Source organism: Amborella trichopoda, chromosome 9, assembly GCF_054954075.1.
Source record: "Amborella trichopoda isolate Santa Cruz 75 chromosome 9, AtrichopodaSantaCruz75HAP2 v2.0, whole genome shotgun sequence".
Classification (NCBI taxonomy): Eukaryota; Viridiplantae; Streptophyta; class Magnoliopsida; order Amborellales; family Amborellaceae; genus Amborella; species Amborella trichopoda.
The window spans coordinates 15763806-15791198 of record NC_142344.1 but is presented as its reverse complement, the minus strand read 5'-3'; the positions used below and the strand labels follow the sequence as shown (position 1 = coordinate 15791198).

General features: G+C 37.5%; 1 protein-coding gene across 1 annotated transcript in view; it reads right to left on the bottom strand.

Annotated features, from left to right (window-relative positions):
• Positions 1–2537: 2537 nt before the first annotated feature.
• The window catches only part of NTMC2T4 (Calcium-dependent lipid-binding (CaLB domain) family protein), a 44880-nt gene continuing 20024 nt past the window's right edge, over positions 2538–27393 (bottom strand). The window contains exons 5-11 of the mRNA XM_006829062.4: positions 17112–17230; positions 16768–16866; positions 15444–15524; positions 15224–15309; positions 14658–14883; positions 7664–7828; positions 2538–3058 (exon numbers count right to left, since the gene is read on the bottom strand). Of these exons, the coding sequence (XP_006829125.1) occupies positions 2687–3058; positions 7664–7828; positions 14658–14883; positions 15224–15309; positions 15444–15524; positions 16768–16866; positions 17112–17230 (1148 nt within the window). The 3' untranslated portion in view covers positions 2538–2686. The remainder of the gene's footprint in view (positions 3059–7663; positions 7829–14657; positions 14884–15223; positions 15310–15443; positions 15525–16767; positions 16867–17111; positions 17231–27393) is intronic.

Sequence of the window (27393 nt, the reverse complement as noted above, 5' to 3'; positions counted from 1 at the left end):
TGCGGCTGGTATTAATGGTGGTGGTGGCGGTGTTTGTTTAATGCGCAGAGTTGAAATGGCACCCAGTTAGACAACGTTTTTCTTTTTCTTTAATTCTTTCTGCAATGTTTTTATTTTTCTTTATTTTATTTTTTTAACTCAAAACTTTGTTGGAAAAGATTGACTGGTCAACACTGATTTACTGAAAAGACGAAGAAAAAAAAAGATCGACGGTTCAGCTGGAATAGTGATCAAAATCATACTAGGGTAATCTAGTTACGGGCAATAATAAAATATCAACAGACTAAAATATCGGTAACAAATCCGTTTTATTTCAAAAAGTCGGAGGAAAAAGTCCGGTTAAAAATGTGGATCGCCAAAAAATAAGATAAGCTACAGAATTGTGAGTATTTCGGATTTGGTTAAAAACAACGCTAGTGAAAAAATCGGATATGTAAAAGATTACACATTATAGGATTATGATTTGCAGCTATTGCTTAGATAAACTAAAGTCATTAAACAATAAGTTATAGCCATACTAGTGTCATTAGAATAATGCTTAACACTTTTTTATTGAAACTTTCAATTAATTCAGCAACAATGTTTACTCTGTTGTCACGTCACAAAAGATATCCTAAATTTATTAGGAGAACAAAATGAAATAACAATAATACTAAATACAAAAACTAATTCGCAAATAATAAGAACGGTGAACCAAGATATGTGATTATTTTTCAAATAAAAAAAACAAAAACACCCTCACTATATAATTGCAGTTAATTAAAAGAAAACACAAAGATCCAAATATGTAAAATAGTGATTCATCCAAAATGTTATGTTGTATACACTAATAAAATACAAAAATAAAAATAAAAATAAAGTATGAAATTAGTCAAATTTCGCTATGCATAAAACAACAACAATAAAATGCTTAAGAAAATTTGAATCTTACATTGAATTCTTAGCTACCTAAATCTTAATATTATTGAATGTCTCTCTTACTCTTTATAAGGACACTATGGGTTTAAAAGAAAAAAAATAGAATTTTCATTAGATTACTCTTCTTCTAAGGTATAGGATTGTTTTAATTGCTATGTTTTTTAGAAATATATTGCTTGTACTTTTTCATACAATTTTTTTTAAGGAACTCATCAGTGAAATTTTTGATGGAATTTTTTGTTAAATCAAAAGTATTAATTTACTCACACTGTTAATGTATTTATCTTTAAACCAAAATTCAAAAATATTAAGCTAATGAAGAAATAAAGTTATAGAGAAGAAGTTCTTTTTGAAAAGAGATAAAATACAGACTTATATCAGTTCCATTAAAAAAACACGAATTTTTTAAGATCTTTAAAAAAACTCGGAGTTTTAAACATATTTCCATTTTTTGAAAAACTCGGGTTTTATATGAGACTTGCTAACTGTGGTTGTTCTCTGACCATCTTTAGACATCTCTAAGAAGAATTAAAAAGTAAAATGTTTTGGAGCTCGAAAAATGAACCAGATCATTTCCTCTTCTGAAAATGGATGGCGTCCATTTGATTCTAATACAGTTTTAAAAACTAAAATTCATATTTTCCTTTTTCGGAATCGATCAAAAGGTGAATAGCAAAATGATTTGATCTCTTCCCGCCAGCAGCCCTAGTCAATCTCCATATTGAACTTAGTAAATGCTTTGCTATGTTTCCAAGACCAGATTCTTCTTTGAAATTATTGTTGTGCTTCATTTTGCTTCAAATTCACTGCCCATTAGATTGACTAAGGCTGGCTTTTGAAATTTTATGCATGCCATAAAGATACATTTAAGGCGCGTTTTACATAAATGTGTACACCCGCAAGTACACAAAGGCAGGGATCAATCATCTATTCAAATAATGGATGGTGAAGATGGAGCAGTTTTGGTGGAGGTCACCCTACGTTGGAAGGTACACAGACTGGCGTCTATTTCTTCTCTCAATGTACTCTGGAAGCACCACCCACATACCTACAGTGATGAACGATGGCAGAGAAATTTCACTCAAACTCTTTCGAAATTTACTGTCGACATTCATGACCTTTTTTATGTAGTAAACAGTGAATTTGTGGCAATTTCACTCTTTAACTCTTTCAGAATTTTCTATCGACATTCATGACCTTTTTTATGAAGTAAACAGTGAATTTGTGATCTTTCGGAAAAAACAGAATACTTCCAATGCTTTCCTAGTCCCTACCATACTGCCTGCTCTTTTCCAAAAGTGATACCCATCATGGCTTTAGAAGCTGTACATGATACCTTGTAACGCTCATCGCAGGGTAAAACACTTAGGATTGACCCATCCTATAAGCATCACACATCATTGCAATATATATATAATAGATGCAATATACTATATAGAATCCCCATAGTGGTCATAAGTTCCAAATATTTGTCCCTTCTTTTATTTAAAGCAAACGTGACTCTTTGTTAGTTCACACCAAGTTTCAGGGGGCAAGAATTTATTCATCTAAGCGGTTCCACAACCTGGATATCGACAAATGGAATAGATATTGAATTACAAGAGAATCAAAACACATAATTTGAGCAACCAAATCAAGCCTATTCATTGCACAAGATAAGTACAAAATACAGGCGTGGTTTTATCATTTTCAGTATTATAAGACAAGTAGTATGTTAAGGGAATGATGATTCAACAAATTTTACATAGAAGTAGCGTAGGAAACAGATTCAGTTGCCAACGCCATTCTCTTGCGCAGGGCTCTTGCTTCCTTTCTTGGAGGAGCCGCTGCTAAACTGGTTGGTCACACTCCTCCCCACAAAGCGCCCTGCCTTACCAATCCCACTACTAACTGCTCCAAGGCCGCTGCCCACAAATCCAACACCTGCCCCAATGCCGGTCCCCACCAACCCAACGCCAGCACCAATGCCAGTCCCCACGAGCCCGACCCCTGAACCCACCAAAGAAGCAGCTCCATCTAGGGCATCCATGGTGCTTCCTATCACACCAGCTTCCTTTAACTTCCTCCTCTCCTCAAGTATTCTCTTCTCTTCTTCCACGGCCTGCAACTGCTCTTCTTTGTTGAATTCATGGTAAAAGACCTGAAGAAGACACACAATTTGATCTCTGACCCCACAAGCTAGCAAATTTCTCATTTGCATGGCTAAAAACTTAGCAATGTGGCAGGTATAACAAAAAGAAATGCATTAGGAACAAAAAACACAAACCATACTGGTCTTTTACAGGAGGAGATTAATGGAGACCCGCTGCAATGGAACACTCAATTATGAAGCCAAATGTAACAAAAAGAGTTGTTCCAAGATACCATAGGAAAGAGAAAAACTTTCGAGTGACTAAAATATTCTACTATTAATTACAATAATCCAGATTCTATGAGAACTAAGAGTTTGGCAATTGTTATATAGGTTAGTTATATCAGAAGAACAATATACAAACACAAGCCCTAAAAAGGCTGTTAGGTGCTTACTGACTGCAATATTCACATGATTAGGATGCTTTTGTCATCCCTAGAGAAGATTGTAAACGAGACGATTGTCTAGGACAGTACTTGACTCTTGTCATGAGCAAAGATAACTAAGAGTTTGGCAATTGTTATATGGGTTAGTTATATCAGAAGAACAATATACAAACACAAGCCCTAAAAAGGCTGTTAGGTGCTTACTGACTGCAATATTCACATGATTAGGATGCTTTTGTCATCCCTAGAGAAGATTGTAAACAAGAAGATGGTCTAGGACAGTACTTGACTCGTCATGATGGTTTCCTACTTTCAAAATTAATAGTAAATAAAAAAAGAACTGCTAAACAATAAAGGTCCACCTTCCCGCCTAGGTGGCCGCACCACACCTTGTATTGGGCCAAGATGCCTAGGCATTGGTAAGCCATTATGAGTGACCTGTCCCTGCGTGCTTCCCTGCCTAGGGGGGCTAGGCACCGCATTGGCGGATGCCCAGCGCCTGGACTGGGTGGGTGCCCACGTCACACCCTAGCGCGACGGTGTAAAATGCCCTTGGCAAGAGATATTTTTGGCTTTTTCCACCTTTAAGGGGGAGAAAAGGGTGTGTGTCCACAGGTGGGAGGCTTTTTTGGGTTTGAACCTTTCAAACCACAAAAAAAGTTCAAGAAAACGATATTTTCTAAAAAACATTTAAGATTGTAAATTTCGACAAATTTGATAAATCATCCCAAACTTCACTTTTTTTGCTGAACACATTGTGAATCACAATGATAAATTATTAGGGGAATTTTAGGGTGATTTAGACGTTCAAACTTCCAAAACTTTGGAAGATGAGACAGTCTTGGAAGACTAGGCAACAAGTGTTAGTTTTTAATCTTCAATTTGAGATTTCTTCCTTTTTGCCAAATCTCTTCCACATGTTCTAATAGCAGCGGAGTGCAAGGATGAAAATATAGGTTTTGTAAAGAACAAAGAATAGAACAAAATCCGGTGCAATTTTTGTGGTAAATATACAAATGCGAGGATTAACAAATTTAAGGAACACCTAACCAATATTAAGGAGAATGTTGCCCCATGTAAGGATGTTCCAGGCGAACTTAGGAAGGAGATTCTTGACTATGTGGGTGCTGAAAAAAGGAAGAAATTGGCAAAAGATACAGGTATGGCAGAGTTGAGGGTAGAAGTGAATGTTCTTGGTGATAATGAGGTCAACGATGACGAAGGGGAAATACAAGTTTTTTCTTCTCAAAGTTCATTGAGAGAATTTCAGTTGAAGAAAGCTTGTAAAAGGGGGCAAATGATCTATCTTCTCCCCACCCCAAAAAATAAAAAACACCCACCCCCCACGCAAAAAGAAAAAAAAACAAAAAACAAAAATCATCATCGTTAGAGCCTCTTTCCCAGCTATTTGGGGTCGGCTACACGAATCCTAGGGCCATACCCTCAGTGAGATCGTAAGTCCCCATATTTTTTCTCACTACCACCAAAAAACGAAAAAACCTTGATGCTGCCGTAGGCCCTCGACTAGCGTCAGTGCCTATGTAACAATGCCAAAAAGATGTTATAGAAGTGTCTAATGGCACACCAAGCCCCAGAAGCCCTCGATGTTTTCGGTCCTTTAGGAAGCCTCCATGACCCATTAGACTTGTATTTTATGGAACACCATTGATCTCCAAAGAAGATCCTGGTTAGTGGCAAAACACCACTGCCACTTACCGAGGAGGGCCATGTTAGTATTTTCCAAGTCTAATAAGCCCTCCGGCCGGCTAGCAAATATTGTCCCCATTTAACCAAATGGTAATCATGGTGGCCAGCACAACCATTCAATGGAAAATTCCTCATGAAACTTTAAAGTTTGTGAGACACTCATTGGCACGCAAAAAAAGGGCATTTGAAAACTAGATATTAACAAGTGTGGACTAGATCAAAGTAATATGGCTAAGGAGAGAGATTGACATTTCTAGGCAGCCAACTTTCTCCCAATTTTTTAGTAATACCATTCCAAATGGATTTCTTTGGCTTGCCAATGTAAGGGTAAACCTAAGTATTTGGTTGGTAGGATGTCTGCGCCACACCCACTCTATTTGCCCCATATTTACTCTCAAACTGGAGGAGGCTAATGCAGACATAAAATTAAGAGCCAAAGATTGTCTACCTGCCGTGGGTGGCAACTAGAAGCTCAAAGTATCATCCGCATATAGAATGGTTAGTTTACAGGGATTTCAGTTCTTTTAGGGATTCTAGGAATTTTTTTTTTTTTTTTTTTTAGTATTTTAGGAGATGTTTAGAAAAGTGGTTAGAATACTTATGGAGTTACCTGTTTTATTCAGGGTAAAAGTGTCATTACGAAATCTATTTAAGTGTAGAGACTTATAGGGTATTTTTATAATATTTTAACTTAAGTGGGTATAGTTTTGGTCTTTTTTTTATTAAAATGTAATATAATGGTCTAGGATGTTAGGGTTTCTAACACTTTTTGGGCGTGAGAAGTAAAAATAGGCTATGAATACTAACAACGACCCCAATTTATATTTTGGGGTCACTTTTTTGTGCAAGGACAGCCAGATTCACTCAAATCTGGCATGTTTTGATGATTATTGAATTGTTTTTTGCCAATTTTCTCTATTTCTTGCATCATAGGAGAGAACCCTAAGAGGGAGATTTAGATCCTGCACCAACCAGCCATTGTAGTATAAACAATTTTCAAGAAGCATAAAAATGTATCCTGCAAGAGAGTCATATCCCACATTACAACAATATTTTTTTCATTTTAAAGAAATAGGCTTTTTAATGTTTAACGTAATGAACAAAAGTACAATTTTTCCATTTACCATATTTATAAATCTCAGTGAATATTATACAACAAATTTTTACAGCGCATTAATTTCTCATGAAATGAGATTGAATATGCAAATATCAATTAAGCTCGAGCGACCTGTTACATCATTACACTGTTAATATTTGATGTCTCAGCAACTACCCATTGCCCTCATTAAACTAAATAAAGCTTTATGTACCTCCCTTCAAGTAGGGATGGCAAAGGGTTGGGTCCGACTGGACCCAAACCCAAACCCGAATAGATTCGGGTCAAGCTTTTAGACCCGGATCCGACCCGTTAGGTCCCAAAGTCACACCCATACCTATACCCGTCAGGTTCTGGGTCTGGGTGGGTCCATTGCCACCTTCACTATGTTCTTTTTTCTTTTAGCCCTTTTTTTACCATCATATGCCCATATTATTGGCAACAAGATCACAATCAACCGCCATTAGATTTCAAGCCATCTGATTTGTCGTTTAATAGCTAAAGATGACTGAGTTCTTATTGTATATGATCCTTAATACACCCAAACAAATAGGGCTTGAAGTATTTTATCTTCAAAAGTTTACGAGTACAAGTCGGTCCAACCGGACCTGGACTCGGACCCAAATAGTGTTCGGGTCCAGGTTTGGACCTGGACCTGACTAGCCGGATCGAAATGTTGGATCAATACCCGGACTCATGTCGGGTATACTCGGTGGGTCCCGGGTCAGGTCCAAGTCCATTGCCACGAACTTCAAGCAACCTACCCACTCTAAACTTCTCATCCAAAGCACCTTCAACAAGAAGCCATGCTTCGAATGTTATGCAAACATTATTTCAAAAATTCCAAGCACACTTCTTCGATTTCTTTTTGTTTTAGCATGATTTTAACATATCTTGGCACTTAGTATGGCTGCTCCTTGATGCCTCAAATCTTAAAGAAAAGAAACATGGTTTCTCCCTTTCACATCTTCCAACAGACGTTTCATGCATAATAAAAATCCATATTCATGTAAGAGATACCAAATTATGAATCGGATCAAAGGCACAACTTGTTTTAGATGCGCATGAAAACAATGGATGTAAGTTTTAGTTTCTTGTTGAACTCTATCCAAGTAACATTGGTCTCCAAGAAATAACCAGACTAGAGTAGGCCCTTTCCAGTAAGAGGTAATACCACTTAAGAATAAAGCTTTACTTTTTCTAAACAAAATTTTGTAATGTGGACCTTATACTTAATCTGCTATTCCTTAACCAAATCCTCTTTTCTCTATATTTACATGCCTTTTAAATTGTTAGGCTCAAATAAGTTTTTACATGCCCATTAGTATTAGGTTCTGAGGAAAAATCAATCTTAAACATCAAGGATAACATCTAGAATTAATAAATAAGAAAAAAGAAAGGAAACACAAAATACTAAGTTCTAACCTTTATGTTAAGTGTTCCTCTATCCTTCTTATCTTTAATCTTCAACATATCAAGTGATGGTAAAAGTCTTAGTTCAAGCTCTTTCTCAGTTTTGGGCACCAAGTCAATTAGAGCTAATTTCACAATGCCCAATCTTTTGTCTTGTGTAATGTCTTTATCAAAAACCTGGAAGGAGAGAAAAATATGAATTAACTACACATTTCAAACCACAATCAAAGAACCATTAATAATGCAATCCATATTAACAAAACAACAACTACTATTGTACAACAAGTAAATGGCAACAATAAAACTACCACAGTACAATTTGTTCATTTTCAATAGTTGAACCCACTAGGAAGCGGCAAGTTTTGAGGATTCAAATTGAACTTTGCGCTATACATCCTAGGAATGCTTACATCTCGAGTATTAGATTCATGCTTTTGCCTTTTGTTATATTGTTGGTAGCAACCACAACAAGAAGAGTAAGTTACACATGGTGCTTGGATAAGATGGTTTCTTACGATTTCACTCAATTGTTTTCTCCAAATATTTCCAAAAGTTCGGAATATTCATTGGCTTACAGTTTATAATTAGCCCAGTCAATAGAATACCGAGTAAAACAATATTAAAATGGTATGGAGACGTCTATAGGGAACCAGCTACATGCATAAAAACGGTGCACACTGAACTTTTTTTTTCTTTTTTCAATACCAGGTTCGGAGACCAAGGCCTAACTGAATTCCATCCCATGGTTGAAGTAAACCAAGGATCACCTAATATTTGGTACCAGGTTGCATCCGAGGCCATCAGGCCATGAGCATGCGTACCTGGGCATCACATAAGCACTGAGGGAAAAACAAATCCATTGATACTTGAAATCCAAGTCTGAGGCCCTGGTGGAGAAGATTCTAGCACCATCCCAATACCAACATCTCCTCCATGTGTCCCACCAACGGCCCCTTGTCACATCTTGCCTCACCCATCATTCCGACATCTAATGTTACCCATCTATCCACTTCTCACCTAACTCTTCTTACCTCACTCTTATCCTCCAACACCTAGCTTTCATGGTCATCCACAATGCCCCCCGGTGTTCAAAAAGGCAATCACCTCGGTGCTTAGGTGGGCCAAGGCCATAGGTGCATTGACTAGAGGTAGGGGGCAACTTGGGTGGAGGTGCCTCTAGGTGCCCGCTTAGGCGGGCCCCTAGTGACTTGACAAAGGCTGGTGCCTTGGCCCCTTCTTCTTCTTCTTCCTACATATACATATTGTATATTATACAATTCTTTATATATCCATAGTACTACATAATAAATATAGTATTACTACAAAGCACTTTAGTAAACTTAGTACTATAGGAATATAATATTACATATATTGCTATAGTGAACATACAATATTATTAGAATAGTAATATAGGATATTAGTAGTATATATCATATAGCATAAAGAAGTATTGGAGTACTATCATCATCATCAGCTTTCAAGGCTTATCCCAACTATTTGGGTCAGTTACGAATCCTATTACGCTATTTTGCTCTATCAAGAGCCACACACTTAGTTAGACAATAAGTCACCGTATCTCTTCTTCCATCTATGTTCTTTGGGCCTTCTCCTTTCCCTTTTAAAGCCTTCCACTCGAACCATTGTTCTAGGTCGATGCTGCACATGGCCAGACCACCTAAGTCTACTTTCCCTCATCTTGTTGCCTATTGGAGTTACCTATAAGTTCTCTCAGATGTATTCATTCCAAATTCTATCCTTTCTTATCTTGCCCCTCATCCATCTCAACATCCTCATCTCAATTACACTCATTCTATATATATGTTGTTTTTTTACCGCACAACATTCCACCCCATAAAGCATGGGTGGTCTTAAACCTCCCCTTTAGTTTTATTGGTATGCAACAATCACAAAAGGCTCCAGAAGCACATCTCCACTTCGTCCACCCATCGGCGACATATTCCTCAACCTCTCCATTCTCATGGATTATTGACCCAAGATATTGAAAATAATCTCTTTTAGGTATATTGTATATAGTTGTTGGGATCTCCTAACCCCGAAGGTGATCCCAGTCCAGAATATGCTTTCAGGTTTCGTGAAAGTGATCTTCAAAGGATCTTGATTTTTAAATTCTAGGATCTTGATCCCACCTGTTACTGATCTCAATCCCCACAATTAAGAATCTCAATCCCCAACTTAAAGACTAAGATAACAACAAAAATGATGATTTTCAAATCACCTAGCAATGCAATTATATTTTTAATATTGTTGCATTACTTGTCGGCTATAAAAGAGATCCCTAGTTTACAGAGTATGTATACTCCTATATTATAGATACTCTCCAAGGTTAGGAGCAAGATCCCCAAGAGGTAGGAAGATCCCAAAAGGTCGTGATTGAGATCCCAAAAAGACTGGGATTGCGATCCTTAAGATTTAGAGATCTCAACCCATAACATATGCATATGCATTGTAAGGAATTGCAGTCTTTCCTAGCATAAATATCCATCCACACCCGACAATGCTCCCAACCAGAGGGATCATCTAGCCTTTTCACAATCCACCCGCTCATGATCCCAACATTTATGATATTGTCGTGCCACTTACATACCCTCAAAGCTTGGATGCCACCCTCTTTTAATAATTGTGCTCTTTCCAGAAAAGACATTAAAACCAATAATTGTGCTCTTTCTAGAAAAGACATTAAAACCAAGATCATTCCCATAACAAACCTGGAGATTTCCAAAGGATCCCTATCACTCCCTAGACACCATATAACTTCTATGAACTCCCAACACAACTTTCAACCTTTTTAGTTCTTACAACATGTCCCACATTTCACACTCATCTATGCATTAAATCTCTTTAGGACTCTCTTCGGTGTAGGCACACCAATTGTTGACACCTAAGATTGTGGGCCCCACACTGTCCCTACATCAGTCTCCACGGCTTAGAAAGAACTCGCCCTCGAGTTTGTATTGGAAACCCCACAATATTCAGTCAAATTTTGTATGCTAAAAATAGGGTGAGTGTGGATGTTCGGCAACAACTCGATCTTTGTAAAAGTTAACATTAATTTTCTCTCCAAAATGAGGCAGGGCGTAACTTTTGTTTCATTGAGCTTGTTGTGAGTGCCCACCAGAAACCTCTCTTTAGGTAGGCCGACACAAAGTTTCCTTCTTTAAAAACCAGCTTTCGACGATGTATTTTCACAATTTTCTTGTCTTCACATTGCTAGCCTCGAGCTTTCTACGAACTTCTTCACGGATCCTCATTATAGACTTGGCAAGGTATTAGGCATTATTTGGCTTGATTCTATTTGGCAAAAGGATAAGGTCAAGATAGTGTGTAGGGACTTGCCCATATACCACCTCAAAGGGAACCTTGCCGGTGGAACGGGTCACCATTAAGTTGTAAGCAAAATCGGCTTGTAGCAAGATGACATTCCACTATCTAGGCCTCTTTCCTGACAAGCTTCGGAGAAGGCTTCCTAGTGTCTGGTTCACCACTTCCCTTTGACCAGCCATTTGAGGATGATAAGCACTAGTATAAATCAATCCCAAGACATTTCCACAAAGCCCTCCAAAAGTGGCTAAGAAATTTAGCATCTCTATTTGAAGTAATAGTCTTAGGGATGCCATGGTGCTTAACCATGTCTCAAAAGTATAAGTTAGCAACGTAAGATGCATCCATAGTCTTTTAACTAGAATGACATGTGCCAGTTTAGAAAATCAATCCATGACCACAAAGATGGCATTCATGCCTCTTTGGGTCCTTGGCGAGCCAAGAACAATATCCATACTTATGCCTTCCCATGGAGATTTAAGAACCAGTAATGGGAGGGTACATACCTGTGTTTTGGGCATGTCATTCGTAAATGTGACATTTTGGGCACCACCTCACAAAGTGGTCATATCTCAGTGAATCTTTGGCTAATGGTACTTGTCTTCCACCAATGCAATAGTTTTATCACGGCTGAATTGCCCTCCCAAACCTCGTTTAGGCAGTTCTTTAGTGAGGCCCTCTCGAAGAGAGCATTTTGGAATGCACAAACAAGCCTCTTTAAAGAGGAATCCATCATGAACTAAGAAACTTCCTGGCCTAAATTCCTTGGATGATCTCCAGGCCTCTCCAAAATCTGGATCGTTATAATACAATCCTTCATCTCCTTAATTCCTAGGATATGCGCACTCATGGTGTTTAGAAGTATAACTCACCAGCTAAGTGCATCTGCCACTGGATTGAGTCGCCCGCTTTTGTGTCTTAATACAAGACTATACTCTTGTACGAAAGCCATCCATTTGGCATGTCTTTGGCTGAGGCTTCCTTGGCTGTTTATACAATTGGTGCCTCATGGTCGAAGTTGAAAATGAACTCCCTTTGGATGAGATTATACCACCAACTCCAAAAGGCCTGCACAGTGGTATAAAGCTCAAGGTCATAGGCAGAGTTGTTTTGCCTCGATTCATTGAGCTTTTCACTGAAAAAGGTGATAGGGTGACCTTAAGTGAGCACTCTACCGATGCCAATATGTGAAGCATCGCAGTCAAGCTCAAAAACTTTTTCGAAATCGGGCAGTGTGAGCACAGGTGCCGTCAAGAGCTTTTCTTTCACAAGATGAAAGTTCTTTTCGGTAGTTGGCAACCATCAGAACTCCACTCTTTTCAGGAACTCAGTTAAGGGTGCTGCCATGGTGCTGAAGGTTTTTATGAGATGCCGATAAAATGTGGCCAGCCCATGGAAACTCCTCACCTCATGGATGTTTTGGGGCGTCAGCGAATCTTGGATCATCTTAACTTTGTTTTCATCTACCCAAACACCAGAAGAGGCCAAAACAAAGCCTACAAAGACTAGGCAATCCGCCATAAAAGCACACTTTTTGAGGTTAATGTAAAGCTTTTCAGCTCGAAGTGTGGTTAGAACTTCTCTTAAATGATCGACAGACTCTTTTTGGTTTCAGCTATAAACAAGGATGTCATCAAATAAACAACAAATTTACCAAATGAAGGGTCAAAACACTTGGTTCATTACCTGCATGAAGGCACTAAGCGCATTGGTGAAGCCGAATCACATGATTAGCCACTCGAACAAGCCTTCACAAATTTTGAACACCATTTTCCACTCATCACCTGGCTTGATTCGGATTTCGTGGTATCCACTTATGTCAATTTTGAATGAAAAATACTCACCTCCCAATATATCTAGTGTATCATCATGCCTTGGGATGGGGAAATAGTATTTGATCGTGATGTGGTTGATGGTGTGGTTATCAATGCACATTTGCCACAAACCATCCTTCTTTGGGGTCAAGAAGGTCAAGGACTCACTCTCTTTTAAATGAACCATTTGTGAGTAGGTCCATGACTTGCCAATATTAAGTATATGTAATGATGAATATTCCTTAAGAGGAAGAAGTCATTACGGAAGATCATATGGAGAGATGTCCTTGAACTCCTCTAGAAGAGGTTTCAATTCACAAGGCATGCTTTTGGGTTCAACTATTCTTTAGCCACCAAATTAAACATAGCTCCACTCCATTACACTCTTCCATAAGCTTAGACAAGGAGAGAGAGCAATACCCTCCTCTTGGACAGGATTTGGGAGCACCTTCCTCCTTTCTATGCAAAAGCACAACCAGACTCATTTACCACAACCTCCACATTACCCAGTTGGCCATGGAGTTCTACAAAGCCCTGTCCTCAAACAGAGCACCAACTACTGCTAGAAAGATGCAGTCCATCATGGCTCTCACCCAAGGTGTAGGCTTTCAGTTGGCTTGTGGTCCTAGACAAAGCTTTAACCCTATGCCACATTTATAGTAGAGGAATCCACTCTCAAATAGCCGGACCATCTGCAAAGAATAGGAACTAGTGAACCACATCATCATTCATTGTAATGTTCGCCGTAACAAATATGGCACTTCTCCCTTAAGCTTTTCATCCTGTCTTCGGTCATGCCAGTTTCTACTGCACCCAATTCAAACCCTTTCTTTCCCAACCTTCTCCCTCAACAGGTTTCATTTCTTGGTGACTCACTAGTTGCTATAGTCTGGTTATTTGGTTGAAATATAACAGTAGAATTTTCCATGGTTCTGATTTCTGAGCTCACTTTAACCATGCTTCTTGATGCAATCAAGAAGTATGATCTCTCCCAGGGTCGTATCTTGCAAGGAATTCATCTTAGGAATTTGCAGGCCAATGGAGCACAATTACATGCTTTAAATCCATAGATAAAGGAAAATCCTCAATCTGCATTCCATCAACTAATAATGTAATCAAACTAAACTTTGATGGGTGCTCAATAGGCAAGCCTGATCTTCACAGATCAGCCTGCTAATCCCTTTCTTACTTTCTCAGGACCAGATGCTATTGAGGACTCAATTACAGCAGAGACTCAACAATGTTAGATGGGTTAGGCAACTGCTCAATAAAGGAGATTCCCTTAGTATCATTGGCTGAGCCAACAGAGGGTCCACTTGCCCTTGGCGATTGGAGCATCTCTTTAACAAGATCTCACATCTCTGTTCCACTCTTCGGTGTCCTTCATCTATACCCAAAGAGAGGTACAAGCAGTTTCCCACTCTCTAACCAAGAATGGTGCATAAATGACTTCCCTCTCTGTAATCCGAGATTGGAATTCTCCACCTTATGAGTTTCTCTCTCTCTCTCTCTCTCTCTCTCTCTCTCTCTCTCTCAGAGTTCCTATTTTTGTATAGAAACCATTTGTGATCGATATTTCAGCCTCAAGTCACATTTTTTCTCTTTCATGTAACATAATTTTGTACAAATTGGTCAATTTAATACATAGTTCTTTAACCTTCCAAAGAAATACACATATATTAATTCAATACCTTCACATAACATCTGCCACCCAGACCATTAAATTTTGTAATATTATTAACTAGAACTGCTACATCTATGTGTTCGCTTCATATAAGCAAAACGACCAATTGTAGAGCAACCATCCTACAGAAGCAACTAGTAAAACAGGGCCAAGAGTAAGAAAAACAGACCTCCAAAATGAGGGGTTGAGTTTCTTTATCTTCCACAATCATCTGAAATGTCTCATTCCACACAGGACTAAGATTATCATCAACAACTTTTGTTTTAACTTTGAACATGGGTCGAATGTACACAACAACATAGGGATCTGACTTGCCGATCATTTCCATATTCTTCAGAGCATTTGCTTTCACTATTGTCACAGAAAGACGTCCTTGTGGTTTTAGCTCTAATTCACTGCACAATATAAATGTATTTAGAAACAAAGATTCCAATAGAAAGTTTTTTCTTGGTTTTTGTTTTTTTGAGGAAATGGTTAACTGAAACTGGTTTTTGTTGTTAATAGTCCAATAGAAACATGTATGAAAAAATTGACCAGAAGCCATTGATTTCAGTTAGTTATATATGCATGGCAAAAGAACAAGCAGAGCAACAAACTATAACCATGCTCTTGCTATCTTCTATTATCATACGATAGAAAAATTGCAAGCAAAAACAAAAAAGAAGAAGAAGAAGAAGAAAAAGAAAGTAAGAAAAAATGGCAACAATAGAAATGTAGTCCCCAGTTCGTATCTACCTCGTATCAACCGCTACACCTCCAATAGGAACAACAATCCTATGAGGCCACTGAAGCATATCTGTAACAATTGAATTCACAGTGTCCTACAAAAGATGAAATAGTGTAGAATATTTAAAACTTTTAATGTCAAAGAACTGCTACGTACATAGAAAAATCATTAGAATATTAAACAATATGAGAATCTATAAACTTCTGATCCTTCAGTGGTCCAACACACCTCGATCATATCTGAAAGTCCTGGAATCGCTGATATGCTTCCACCAACAGCCTTCAATGTGTAATCAATTCTAGGCTTTGGCTGTGTCACACAGACATCAATGTTACCAGCTACTGATATATTACTTCCTCAAATGCAATTACTTGGACCAACCTCAAAAAAGAATAAGATCAGTAGTGTTACAAGCAAGAAATACTTCCATACTTCTTTTATCAATATACAGTTTATTTAATCGGATAAAATAAACCCATTTTTTCTGTTATATCTAGATGTACAAGCCCAAACTGGAAACAAAAATAACATGGGATCACAAAGCACAGGATGTATCAAAACAAAACATGCTGTAGGAGGAATATTAAACAAGCTAGAACCAGTTTGTCACAGACCAGATGGTTATTATCTTCAAGAAACTTAAAGATTTATTTATATAAACTATTTATGTAAGGCAATAACAAGTGGATCATGCTGAGCAACAAACAAAGTTTAGAATAAAATAACCATTAAAAAATGGCATATTCAAATGCAATTAAGCAAAGATTAGCCATAACGCAAATTATAATGATAACAGATTGACAAGCAAATCAATACTTCCACCATCACATCTTCAACAAGGCCTCAGGCAATATCTGAAGCAAGAGAAGTAAAAAAAATTAGAGCTCACGTAAACATAGACTAAGTCTGTGCAGCATGGTTCCTAATCAAATCATAAATAACTTAACATTATTTGTTTAGAGAAAAAATCAATTCTACAGTACATATACATGCCACATTTTGTCAAGAATATTTGAGAGCATTGAAATTCAGGTAACAAGTGAAGCTAGCCCCAGATGCATTCCCATCAGATGCTTTACAAACCAACATTAGAATTTATGCAGCTAATTGATTGAGAAAGACTATACACAGATTCTTTTTTGGTAACCCATAATTATATTGTGCAACCAATTGAGATTTCCACAGTTTCGCCAGAAAGGTTCAGACCCACGTCTTATCGTTTAGCTCTAATACAATGTTCGTCGCCTGAGTATACACAAACATGCACTCTTCTTAAGGACTTAGCAAAATACTCTGTGTACTTTTTATATATGGTCTGTATGACAACCTAATGATTGGTCACACATTCGTTTATATTCCACCAAAAAACACAGTGACAATGATAGACACATACTGCCATGGGTGGCAATATCAGAAAACAAAGGTGACTACACTCAGCACCCTGCCATAGGAAATACGAGCTACCTTAGCTATTTTGTATCCTCACCCAAGTCCAAATAAAATCCTATCACCATAATACCTGTAGAAAAAATGAAGAAAATAATCATGTTACCTCAGCTAGGAGAGCTGCAACAACAGCAGAAATGCATGGAATCTCTTCAGCAAGTTGAAAAATCACTCGTACAATAGTGAAAACTTGGAGATCCTTCAGCTGAAACCGGAACCGCAAGACTAAGACTCAATCTAGTTGCATTCCATAACTTATAAAATAAGCATGATTCATATATTATACGAAAGCACATAGGCTTTCATATGCGTTACGAAAAACATATTATGGGAAAACCTTGCAGCTTAAACCCATCAAGGAAAACAAAAATCCAACAAGGAGCTAAACAAGATATCAATAAACACATCATGAGTTAGTTCATTTCTTGGTTAACTGAATAAGGTATGCACCTGAATGGGCAGCGAAGCAACAAGGGCTTCGACAGCAAGAATGATGCTTGGATCACCACCCCATCTCAAATCCAAATCCATTGTTATTTGACCTTTCTTTAGGCTTTGGACACGAATACCTAAAGCAAAATAATTATACCAAAGGATCAGCTTGATGTCCCCACAAACAAGACATTTGAAAATGTCTGAAGTTCATCCAAGAATGACTAGAGAAACATACTTCGCTAAACTAAAAATCCACCGTTCACACATATAAGAGCTACTAGTAACAGACTCTAGAATTTAGACACTATAACCAGATCAAGACAGCAGGAAATATTAATGAGATGATCTTCTTCACTCCAGAGGCATTTACGTAATTTTTATCTAATGCTTTAGGCATGTTTCTGAAGCTTTAGCAGTAGATGCTGGTGTTATTTTTCAAAGTTAAGAATGATTACAGTGAAATTTATGAGTTATTTGATCCATACAACTTTTCTTATAATAAAAGAAATAAGCACTACATAAAAAAGCCTTCTCAAACTGTAAATACCCCTTATAGGGGAAAGTTTTTCCATATCATCTCTCTATAGCCTCATGCCTCTGATATAAATCTCAAGATAGAAATTAGAGTCCGGTGCTTACAACTCAGTCAATAAAACACATGCATTTAGAAATTTTAGAATTATATAGAAACACAATTCCTTGAGATCTGGAAAGTAAAAATGGAAATAAGTAGTTCTCATTAATGAAAAATGTCGAGTGATCACCTTATCTACAATTATCTATATGGAAAAGATTAATTCCCCCTTTAAGAAAAATAAACAATGCCATCAGACATATACAACTAAATACAATTTCGTTGACAAATAACAAATGTTATTGATATAAAATCGGGTGTACAAAATTTTCTTGGTTCCACCAAAAAGGGTTTCCAAATTTGTGAAAGTAAAATTCTACACACTTGAAAGCAAAACTATGCCCAGGATATAAAAAATTTGGACTATTTGGGAATCTCAAGGTGTGGGTACCACATTAAATGATGGTAAGGGAGATCTAGCCAGCCCCCTCCTTTGCCAAAGTATCCGCTACTTGGTTGCTCTTGCTTTGAAGATTACATAGAGCTGGGAGCATAGGATATTGATTTGGTCAAACACTTGTCCCAAGCAATTGTTCGATGAGGTTCAACATCCATAAATAAGTCGTTCCCCGATCTTCCGTTGCAGTTTTAGATGCTAATGAACATGGCTTTTGCTTTTCTTACTGATGAGTCGCAAATATAGTTGTTGGAAACGATTCCGAATCCAAATCGTTTTAGGGTGGAATGACAAAACCGCAACCAGCTAGAAGATTCTTGTTTTTGGAATTGATGTTCAAACAAGAGGAATCGTTGCATAGGATAATGATTTGGTCAAAGACTTGTCCCAAGCAATTGTATTCGATGAGGTTCAACATCCATAGGATATTGATTTGGTCAAACACTCAAGCAATTGTATTCGACGAGGTTCAACATCCATAAATGAGTTGTTCCCCGATCTTCTGTTGCAGTTTTGGATGCTAATGAACATGGCTTTTGCTTTTCTTACTGATGAATCACAATCATAGTTGTTGGAAACGATTCCGAATCCGAATCGTTTTTTAGTGGAATGACAAAACCGCAGCCAGCTAGAAGATTCTTGTTTTTGGAATTGATGTTCGAACAAGAGGAATCGTGGAAAACGAGACTCCTACTTTATAGGAAGCAAGATTCGACCAAAATAGAATCAAGATCCCTACATCGATGGAATTGATAATCCTAGCTCTATAAATCGAGTTTCCGATGTATTTGGAATCGACCAATATGGAATCAAGATTTCTTCATTTATGGAATTGAGATTCATACATCTTTAGAATCGAGATTCCTAGGCATTTCAAATAGAGATTCATACCAGTTTGGAATATAGATTCAACCCAGATTGGAATCGAGATCCATGAAGTTTGGATTCGAGTTTCGACCCCTGAGGCAATCAAGATTTGTAAACCCCTTACAATCAAGCATCAAGCAGACACAGGGATAGTTAGTTTTGATTCTTTGTTCTACTTGCCAATGAAGTATTACCAAACTATTTATAACATATTGCCAATGAAGTATTGTTTTACCAAAACAGTACTCCGTTAATGCCATACAAATTTGAATTGAATCAACTTGGCACACATGTCTTGTACATTATTTTTAAATTTCGTAACATAATATATTGTAGCAAAATAAAATCAAAACCCTCTTTAAAATATGATAATAATATAAAAATATCAAATCAAATCGATGTCAGTGCAAACTTTGTCTATTGGGTCGTCAAAAGTCCTCAAATCAACTACTAGAAGCTCTAAATCCACCCATGAACTATTGCCTTTGTCTTGGGAAGACATTGCAAAAATCAAAACTTTATCAATCTTTTGATAAATCACAAAATAGTATTTTTTGCGGAGTTTTTCTCACCCTAAAAGCCACGGTTTTTGTTTTGGGGGCTCAGAGGACCCCCCAAAACCCTTTTCCCCCAATTTTAGGGCGGGCAAAATGACATTTTTTTCCCCCAATTTTAGGGGGGGGGGAAATGACATTGTTTTTTACTCTGGTCGAACGTTTTTTTCGTCCTTCCGCAAACTGTCACTGGGCGACACCTAGGTGGGCGCCAGACTGTAGAGCCTAGGCAGCGCCTTGCCCACTTAGGCGGGCACCAGGAGACAAGCCGCATAATTTCACCGCTAGATAGCGCCTAGGTGGTTTTTTTGAAATTTTTCGCTTAGGCGGTCGGGCGGCGGAATTTTCGAACACTAGTTATACTTACCTTTGATACTTGCAAAAGATATTAAAATCATACATGTTGAATACCTCTTAAGTCTAACATTTGCATTTGCAAGTTCATTCGAATTACAAATACTGCTGCACTGCATTCATTGGATTACTATTTGGAACACCTATAAACTATGGGAAACAACGTCCTCCAATTAGGTTTCCAATAAACTGAAATCTGAATCCATAAATATTTGAGGTGAGATTACTCGTACAATGAATCGCAGATTTGTGCACTTATGCAACACATTACTTGATTTTGTGGAATCAAGATTCCAAAATAATTCGGATCGAGATTCTATAGAGGTCAAAGCAAGATTAGTGTTGATTAAATCACAATTCCCTGCACCTAAGAACCAAAATACTTGATGCTGTGCATTCTGGATATAAATCCAAAACGAATTGAGATTCATTACATGTGAAATAAGGAATCAACAGATGTTGAATCAAGATTCAATAACTGTTGGAATAGAGATTCGTATAAGTTGGGACCAAGTTTCCATAAATAATGGGATCAAAACTCCAAAAAAGTTTGAAACAACATTCCTAAATTAATGACTCGAGATTCCTAAGATCCAGGAAATTAGTTCCATAAAGATTCCTTGTCAGAATCACGGAATCGTGGTTGCAAACCAGAATTGCGACCTCAGCAGAGAGATTGCAGTAACTATGGTTGCAAACCCAGAGTAGGTAAGAATGGGTTGGCCCATAGTTACAGGATCGGAAGCAAGATCAAATCCTAGATCAGGATCAGGAGTGCGGGATCGAGATATGCCTGAAGATCCATGGGATGGGGATCGAGATCTATACACAAGTGAGTTAAAGGGATCATGATCCCAATTTGAAGGAAGCATGATCTAAATTTGTCCCATAAAGTATATGGGAACGAGGTCCATCTGGCTTAGAATTGTGTCCAAATGTGAGACTTCATTTTGTCCAAATGCGAGAAATCTCATTGTATCTAAATATGAGGAATCATTCTACTTACGTTTGTACAAGTTATGTTGTATGTTTGCAATCTCATTGTGTCCAGATGAATGGAAATCGTGTTTGGGATGTTTCAGGTGTATTTAGTCCTCCTTTGTTTCTGTAAATCAGTGAGTAGAGTGACTGTATCAGTGAGACATGGAAATACTTTTATGAGAAAGTGTATTTAATAAAGGGTGTATGCAAGTCAATTTGTAAAAAAATTTAAATGTTGTGTGCTTAAGAGACGGTATTTAGGTAACCCTGCTTTACTTTTATGAGAATGTGTATTTAATAAAGGTGTATGCAAGTCAATTTGTAAAAATTTTAGGTGTTGTGTGCTTAAGAAACGGGTAAAAAATTTAAGTGTTGTATTTTCATTGTGAATTTATGATTTGAGTACTGGATTTATATAATAGCATAAACTATAGGGGAATGATCCTATGAACTTTCAATACAGTGTGTTACTGTGTATAAAACATTCCAAACCCTTCTTTTGAAAAATTCCCCTTTGCTCTTTTCTCATTCTCCCTTTCTTAATCGTAACAAAAATAACCCATCAACACCTCTTTTTTCTCGTCTCTCTCTAACTCAGAGCGCTCTCTCTTCTGCTTGCAATCTAGCTCTTCAAAACCAGACATATTCCCCTGCTTGCAAAATGTCTACAAAGAAATATTAAAAATCATGACCATGTGTTGGTCTCAAAAGCTATGTTGAAAAACCCATATGTCTTTCTACGAAACCCAGACACACATCCGCTAAAGAGAGGAGCTACCCCTTCTTGAATCTCAGCCTTTCTCTCTCTTCCTCACCATCTTCAACTATTAAAAGAACTTAGGTGTTGCACTCTCTTTTCACAGATGCTGGCTTTTTCTTAGCATCATTTTGTCCCTTCCTTTTAAGTATTTGTAGGTTGGGAGTTTTCTCTCCCTTGTTCTGCACCATCAATGAAATGGAAATTCAAGCCCCTGCAATTTTGTGTTTGCACTTCCTTTTCTTCCATTAAAAAGGGAAAAATAGAAGAAACCAAGCCCCTACTAGACCTCTGATGATTCCTTTTCCTTGACAAAGCATCTCTATGATTCATCTATCTAATGCAGCCTAATACAAATATTTACCCCAAAATTTCACCACTCAAAGTTTCAGGACAACAACCTTTGAAGTTGCAAGAACAAAAAAAACCATCACCATGGATAGGGGTAAAAGTGCTAGAAAGAGAACGGGAGGAGAGGGACAGATGAGGGTTTCAATGGGAAGAGAGTTAAAAGGGCATTCATTCCCTTTGCTACCTCTACTAGAGAGAGAGAGAGAGAGAGACCTCTATAGATTGATCTTTGGCACCCATAGGAGAGAGAGAGGTGTCATTGTGGGAGAGAAAATGGGGAGAGAGAGAGATAAACATGATGAAAGTAGGGAAGAGAGAAAAAAGGAGAGAGAAACTGGTGGGGTAAAAAGGTAAAAGTACAATTAGAGTAAAACGACCTTAAAGGTGTATTGAAAATACACATGATCATTCCCCTAAACTATATTACTAGAACACATCTATAAGTATATTGATATTGATGCAACCCAGAATACTGCTCTTGAATATCTAACTATGAGAGACAAACTTAAAGTTTACAAGAGGAACCGTTGAAGGGTAAAACAATCCTTGAATCTATCCTTTTACACCTTTTATTTATTTCTTGAGTAATTTTACTTAGGGAGAATACGTAGTAATTTCTAAAGTCATTTGTCTCTTTATTCATTTAAAGTCCTTTCTAATAAATAGCCATGATTAGATTCATTAGATGACCAGGATTAAGTCTTGTTTAAGATTTTCTTATGTAAGAGATGTACTCAAGCATAATGAAGCATCTTGTTATGGACTTTATTCAAAACACTAGAGCAGCAAGAGCTCCTTCTTTTATCTCAGGTTTTTGTATCTTTCTCTAATTTTGGATCATCCTTATCTTCTTCTTTGCTAAACCCTAGCTCCAAGCTACTAGATTTACAGCAAGTTGGTATTATAGCCGGACGATCTATACAGATGTTACTATAGCACTTTGCGGACGGTACAATTGTGTCGATTTGTGTGCCCTAGATCAACAACCATGCCTCCATGCCGAGGAAGAGGAGGAACAACGACAACTATAAAAGTCTTTGATGCTAGTTCTCGAGAAGGGATTGAAGATCTGAGGAGATTGGTCGAAGCCTTAGCTCTGCATTTGGCTCAGATGGAAGCGCCATCTCAGGAGGATGAGATCGAGGCAGATGAGTTGGTGACCAAGTTGGTGTCAAACAGGTCGGATTCATGGTGTGATCCTAGTCAAGAATTCACTGCACATTGTCATCGACCTAGGCACGAAATCACTGATGATGTGAGCAGGTTTTATGGAAGTCTATCCAAGGAAAACATCGAGAACTTCGTTCTCATCAAATGGTTCTCAAGATAAACACGTAGTGGACTAGGACTCATTACTTAGCCTTTGACAAGTACCTGGATAAATATTTGGATGTTAAAAAGAAGTTGATGACCATAGCTTTAATGGTGATCCAATCCATAAAGAGGATCAAGAAGAAGATCCTACCATCGGAGAGGATTTTGTGGATGCTTCTATTCTTGATGAAGAACATGGTGGATGTCAAGGAGCGGTTCCCAAAATATTGGAGATAGTTGGTATTTTAGTCCCCAGAGAAAGTAGTGAGGAGAACAGTGTTGAAGGAGGTGATGTTGTTCTTCCTAGAGTTTTACCTGAATTTAGGGTGTCATATGATACACATTTTGAAGAGTCAAGATATTTTCCCCTGAACTCTCAGCTGGTGAGTTTGATGCTCACAGAGGGGTTTGATGAAATCATTCTCTTCAAGAGAATTTAGCTTGAGTCGTCCCTCTGCTTCGATGGAAGAACCAAATATGTTCCTTATCATTTTCTCCCAAAACCTAAACCTAAGGAGATTTGCATCTTGACCTCACCAAATTCAGCAAGGATGCGCCTCAGAGTTCTAAGTTTTTCTTGCAATCTAAGAGAAGAGTTTTCCTCAAGTATGTTTATGATTGATAGTGTTGTGCACTTGTATTGCAGTAGTATAAGCTTCCAATGTGCACAAAACGTAATAGATGAGACGTCTATAAGAGAGATCATGACCGAGAAAATAATCAACTCTAGTTACTTTCAATTGGATATCCTTAAGGTTAAGTTACAATGTTCCCAAGAGATGAAAAACTATGGGTACAATTTGCTCTTGCTAGTATTGCTACATCAAAGTGGTGTAGTGAAAGATTAGAAAGTATGGAAACTGCTAAGTATACCCATGCTAAAGTTCTAAAACATGGGTTTGGTTGTAATCTTTGCACTGGCATTGCATTCTCATCAGTTCATTACAAGGTTGGCAATCTCCTTTCGGCGCATTCGATGATCTATCTTAAAAGTCATCGAGGTGAGATTTTCTACAAAGTTATTTTGAATGGATATCTCTATGGACGTAGGATTAGAAGTGATTCATGACTCTTCCCTCCTACGCTTGTTCATGGTTCTAGAGCAAGTTGTTTTGAATATCATTAGTTGAGCCAGCATAAGAATGGACTGTGTGTAGTGATGCAGAAGATTAAGGACATCCAACAAATCGAAGTTTCTTAGCCATATCCGTACTTCCGATGTTTTTAATGTCAAGCATCTCATTTCATATCGTGGTGATACCTTTGATGACAAGCCGATGTATTTGGGGGAGAGAATTCCTTTGATGAAGGAGGACTGATGCAACCCAAAATACTATTCTCGAGTATCTAGAACAGAGAGACAAGCTTCAGTTTACAAGAGGAATCACAAACGGGCAAAATAATCAATGAATCTGTCCTTTTATGCTTTTTATTTATTACTTAACTCGTTTTAATAACTTAGGGGCAATAAGTAGTAATTTCTAGAGGCCCTTATGTCTTTTATTCACTTAAAGTATTTTATAATAAATAGCCATGATTAGATTAGTTTGATGGACATGATTAAGCCTTGTTTAGAGTTTTCTTATATAAGAAAAGTACTCAAGCATAACGAAGCATCTTATTATGGACTTTACTCAAAGCCCTAGAGCAGCAAGTGCTCCTTCTTTTATCTCTGGTTTTTCCATCTTTCTCTAATTTTCGATCTTCCCTATCTTCTTCTTTGCTATACCTTAGCTCCAAGCAACTAGATCTATGCCACATATGCTCTTCTTTGCATTGGCATTGCATTCTCATCAGTTCATTACAAGGTTGGCAATCTCCTTTCGACGCATTCAATGATCTATCTTAAAAGTCATAGAGGTGAGATTTTCTACAAAGTTATTTTGAATGGATATCTCTATGGACGTAGGATTAGAAGTGATTCAAGACTCTTCCCTCCTACGCTTGTTCATGGTTCTAGAGCAAGTTGTTTTGAATATCATAAGTTGAGCCAGCATAAGAATAGACTGTGTGAAGTGATGCAGAAGATTAATGACAATCCTACAAATCGAAGTTGCTTAGCCATATTCGTACTTCCGATGTTTTTAATGTCAAGCACCTCATTCCATATCGTGGTGATACCTTTGATGACAAGCCGATGTATTTGGGGGAGAGAATTCCTTTGATGAAGGGGGACTGATGCAACCCAAAATACTATTCTCGAGTATCTAGACAAGAGAGACAAGCTTCAGTTTACAAGAGGAATCACAAAAAGGCAAAATAATCAGTGAATCTGTCCTTTAATGTTTTTTTTTTATTACTTGAGTCGTTTTAGTAACTTAGGGGCAATAAGTACTAATTTCTAAAAGCCTTTATGTCTTTTTATTCACTTAAAGTATTTTATAATAAAAGGCCATGATTAGATTAGTTTGATGGACAGGATTAAGTCTTGTTTAGAGTTTTCTTATATAAGAAATGTACTCAAGCATAACGAAGCATCTTGTTATGGACTTTACTCAAAGCCCTAGAGCTGCAAGTGCTCCTTTTATCTCTTGTTTTTCCATCTTTCTCTAATTTTCGATCTTCCCTATCTTCTTCTTTGCTATACCTTAGCTCCAAGCAACTAGATCTATGCCACATATGCTCTTCTTTGCATTGGCATTACATTCTCATCAGTTCATTACAAGGTTGGCAATCTCCTTTCGACGCATTCAATGATCTATCTTAAAAGTCATAGAGGTGAGATTTTCTACAAAGTTATTTTGAATGGATATCTCTATGGACGTAGGATTAGAAGTGATTCAAGACTCTTCCCTCCTACGCTTGTTCATGGTTCTAGAGCAAGTTGTTTTGAATATCATAAGTTGAGCCAGCATAAGAATAGACTGTGTGAAGTGATGCAGAAGATTAATGACAATCCTACAAATCGAAGTTGCTTAGCCATATTTGTACTTCCGATGTTTTTAATGTCAAGCATCTCATTCCATATCGTGGTGATACCTTTAATGACAACCCGATGTATTTAGGGGAGAGAATTCCTTTGATGAAGGGGGACTGATGCAACCCAAAATACTATTCTCGAGTATCTAGACAAGAGAGACAAGCTTCAGTTTAAAAGAGGAATCACAAAAGGGCAAAATAATCAGTGAATCTGTCCTTTTATGTTTTTTATTTATTACTTGAGTCGTTTTAGTAACTTAGGGGCAATAAGTACTAATTTCTAGAAGCCTTTATGTCTTTTTATTCACTTAAAGTATTTTATAATAAATGGCCATGATTAGATTAGTTTGATGGACATGATTAAGTCTTGTTTAGAGTTTCTTATATAAGAAATGTACTCAAGCATAACAAAGCATCTCGTTATGGACTTTACTCAAAGCCCTAGAGCAGCAAGTGCTCCTTCTTTTATCTCTGGGTTTTCCATCTTTATCTAATTTTCGATCTTCCCTATCTTCTTCTTTGCTATACCTTAGCTCCAACCAACTAGATATATGCCACATATGCTCTTCTTTGCATTGGCATTGCATTCTCATCAGTTCATTACAAGGTTGGCAATCTCCTTTCGACGCATTCAATGATCTATCTTAAAAGTCATAGAGGTGAGATTTTCTACAAAGTTATTTTTAATGGATATCTCTATGGACGAAGGATTAGAAGTGATTCAAGACTCTTCCCTCCTACGCTTGTTCATGGTTCTAGAGCAAGTTGTTTTGAATATCATAAGTTGAGCCAGCATAAGAATAGATTGTGTGAAGTGATGCAGAAGATTAATGACAATCCTACAAATCGAAGTTGCTTAGCCATATTTGTACTTCCGATGTTTTTAATGTCAAGCATCTCATTCCATATCGTGGTGATACCTTTGATGACAAGCCGATGTATTTAGGGGAGAGAATTCCTTTGATGAAGGGGAACTGATGCAACCCAAAATACTATTCTCGAGTATCTAGACAAGAGAGACAAGCTTCAGTTTAAGAGAGGAATCACAAAAGGGTAAAATAATCAGTGAATCTGTCCTTTTATGTTTTTTACTTATTACTTGAGTCGTTTTAGTAACTTAGGGGCAATAAGTACTAATTTCTAGAGGCCTTTATGTCTTTTTATTCACT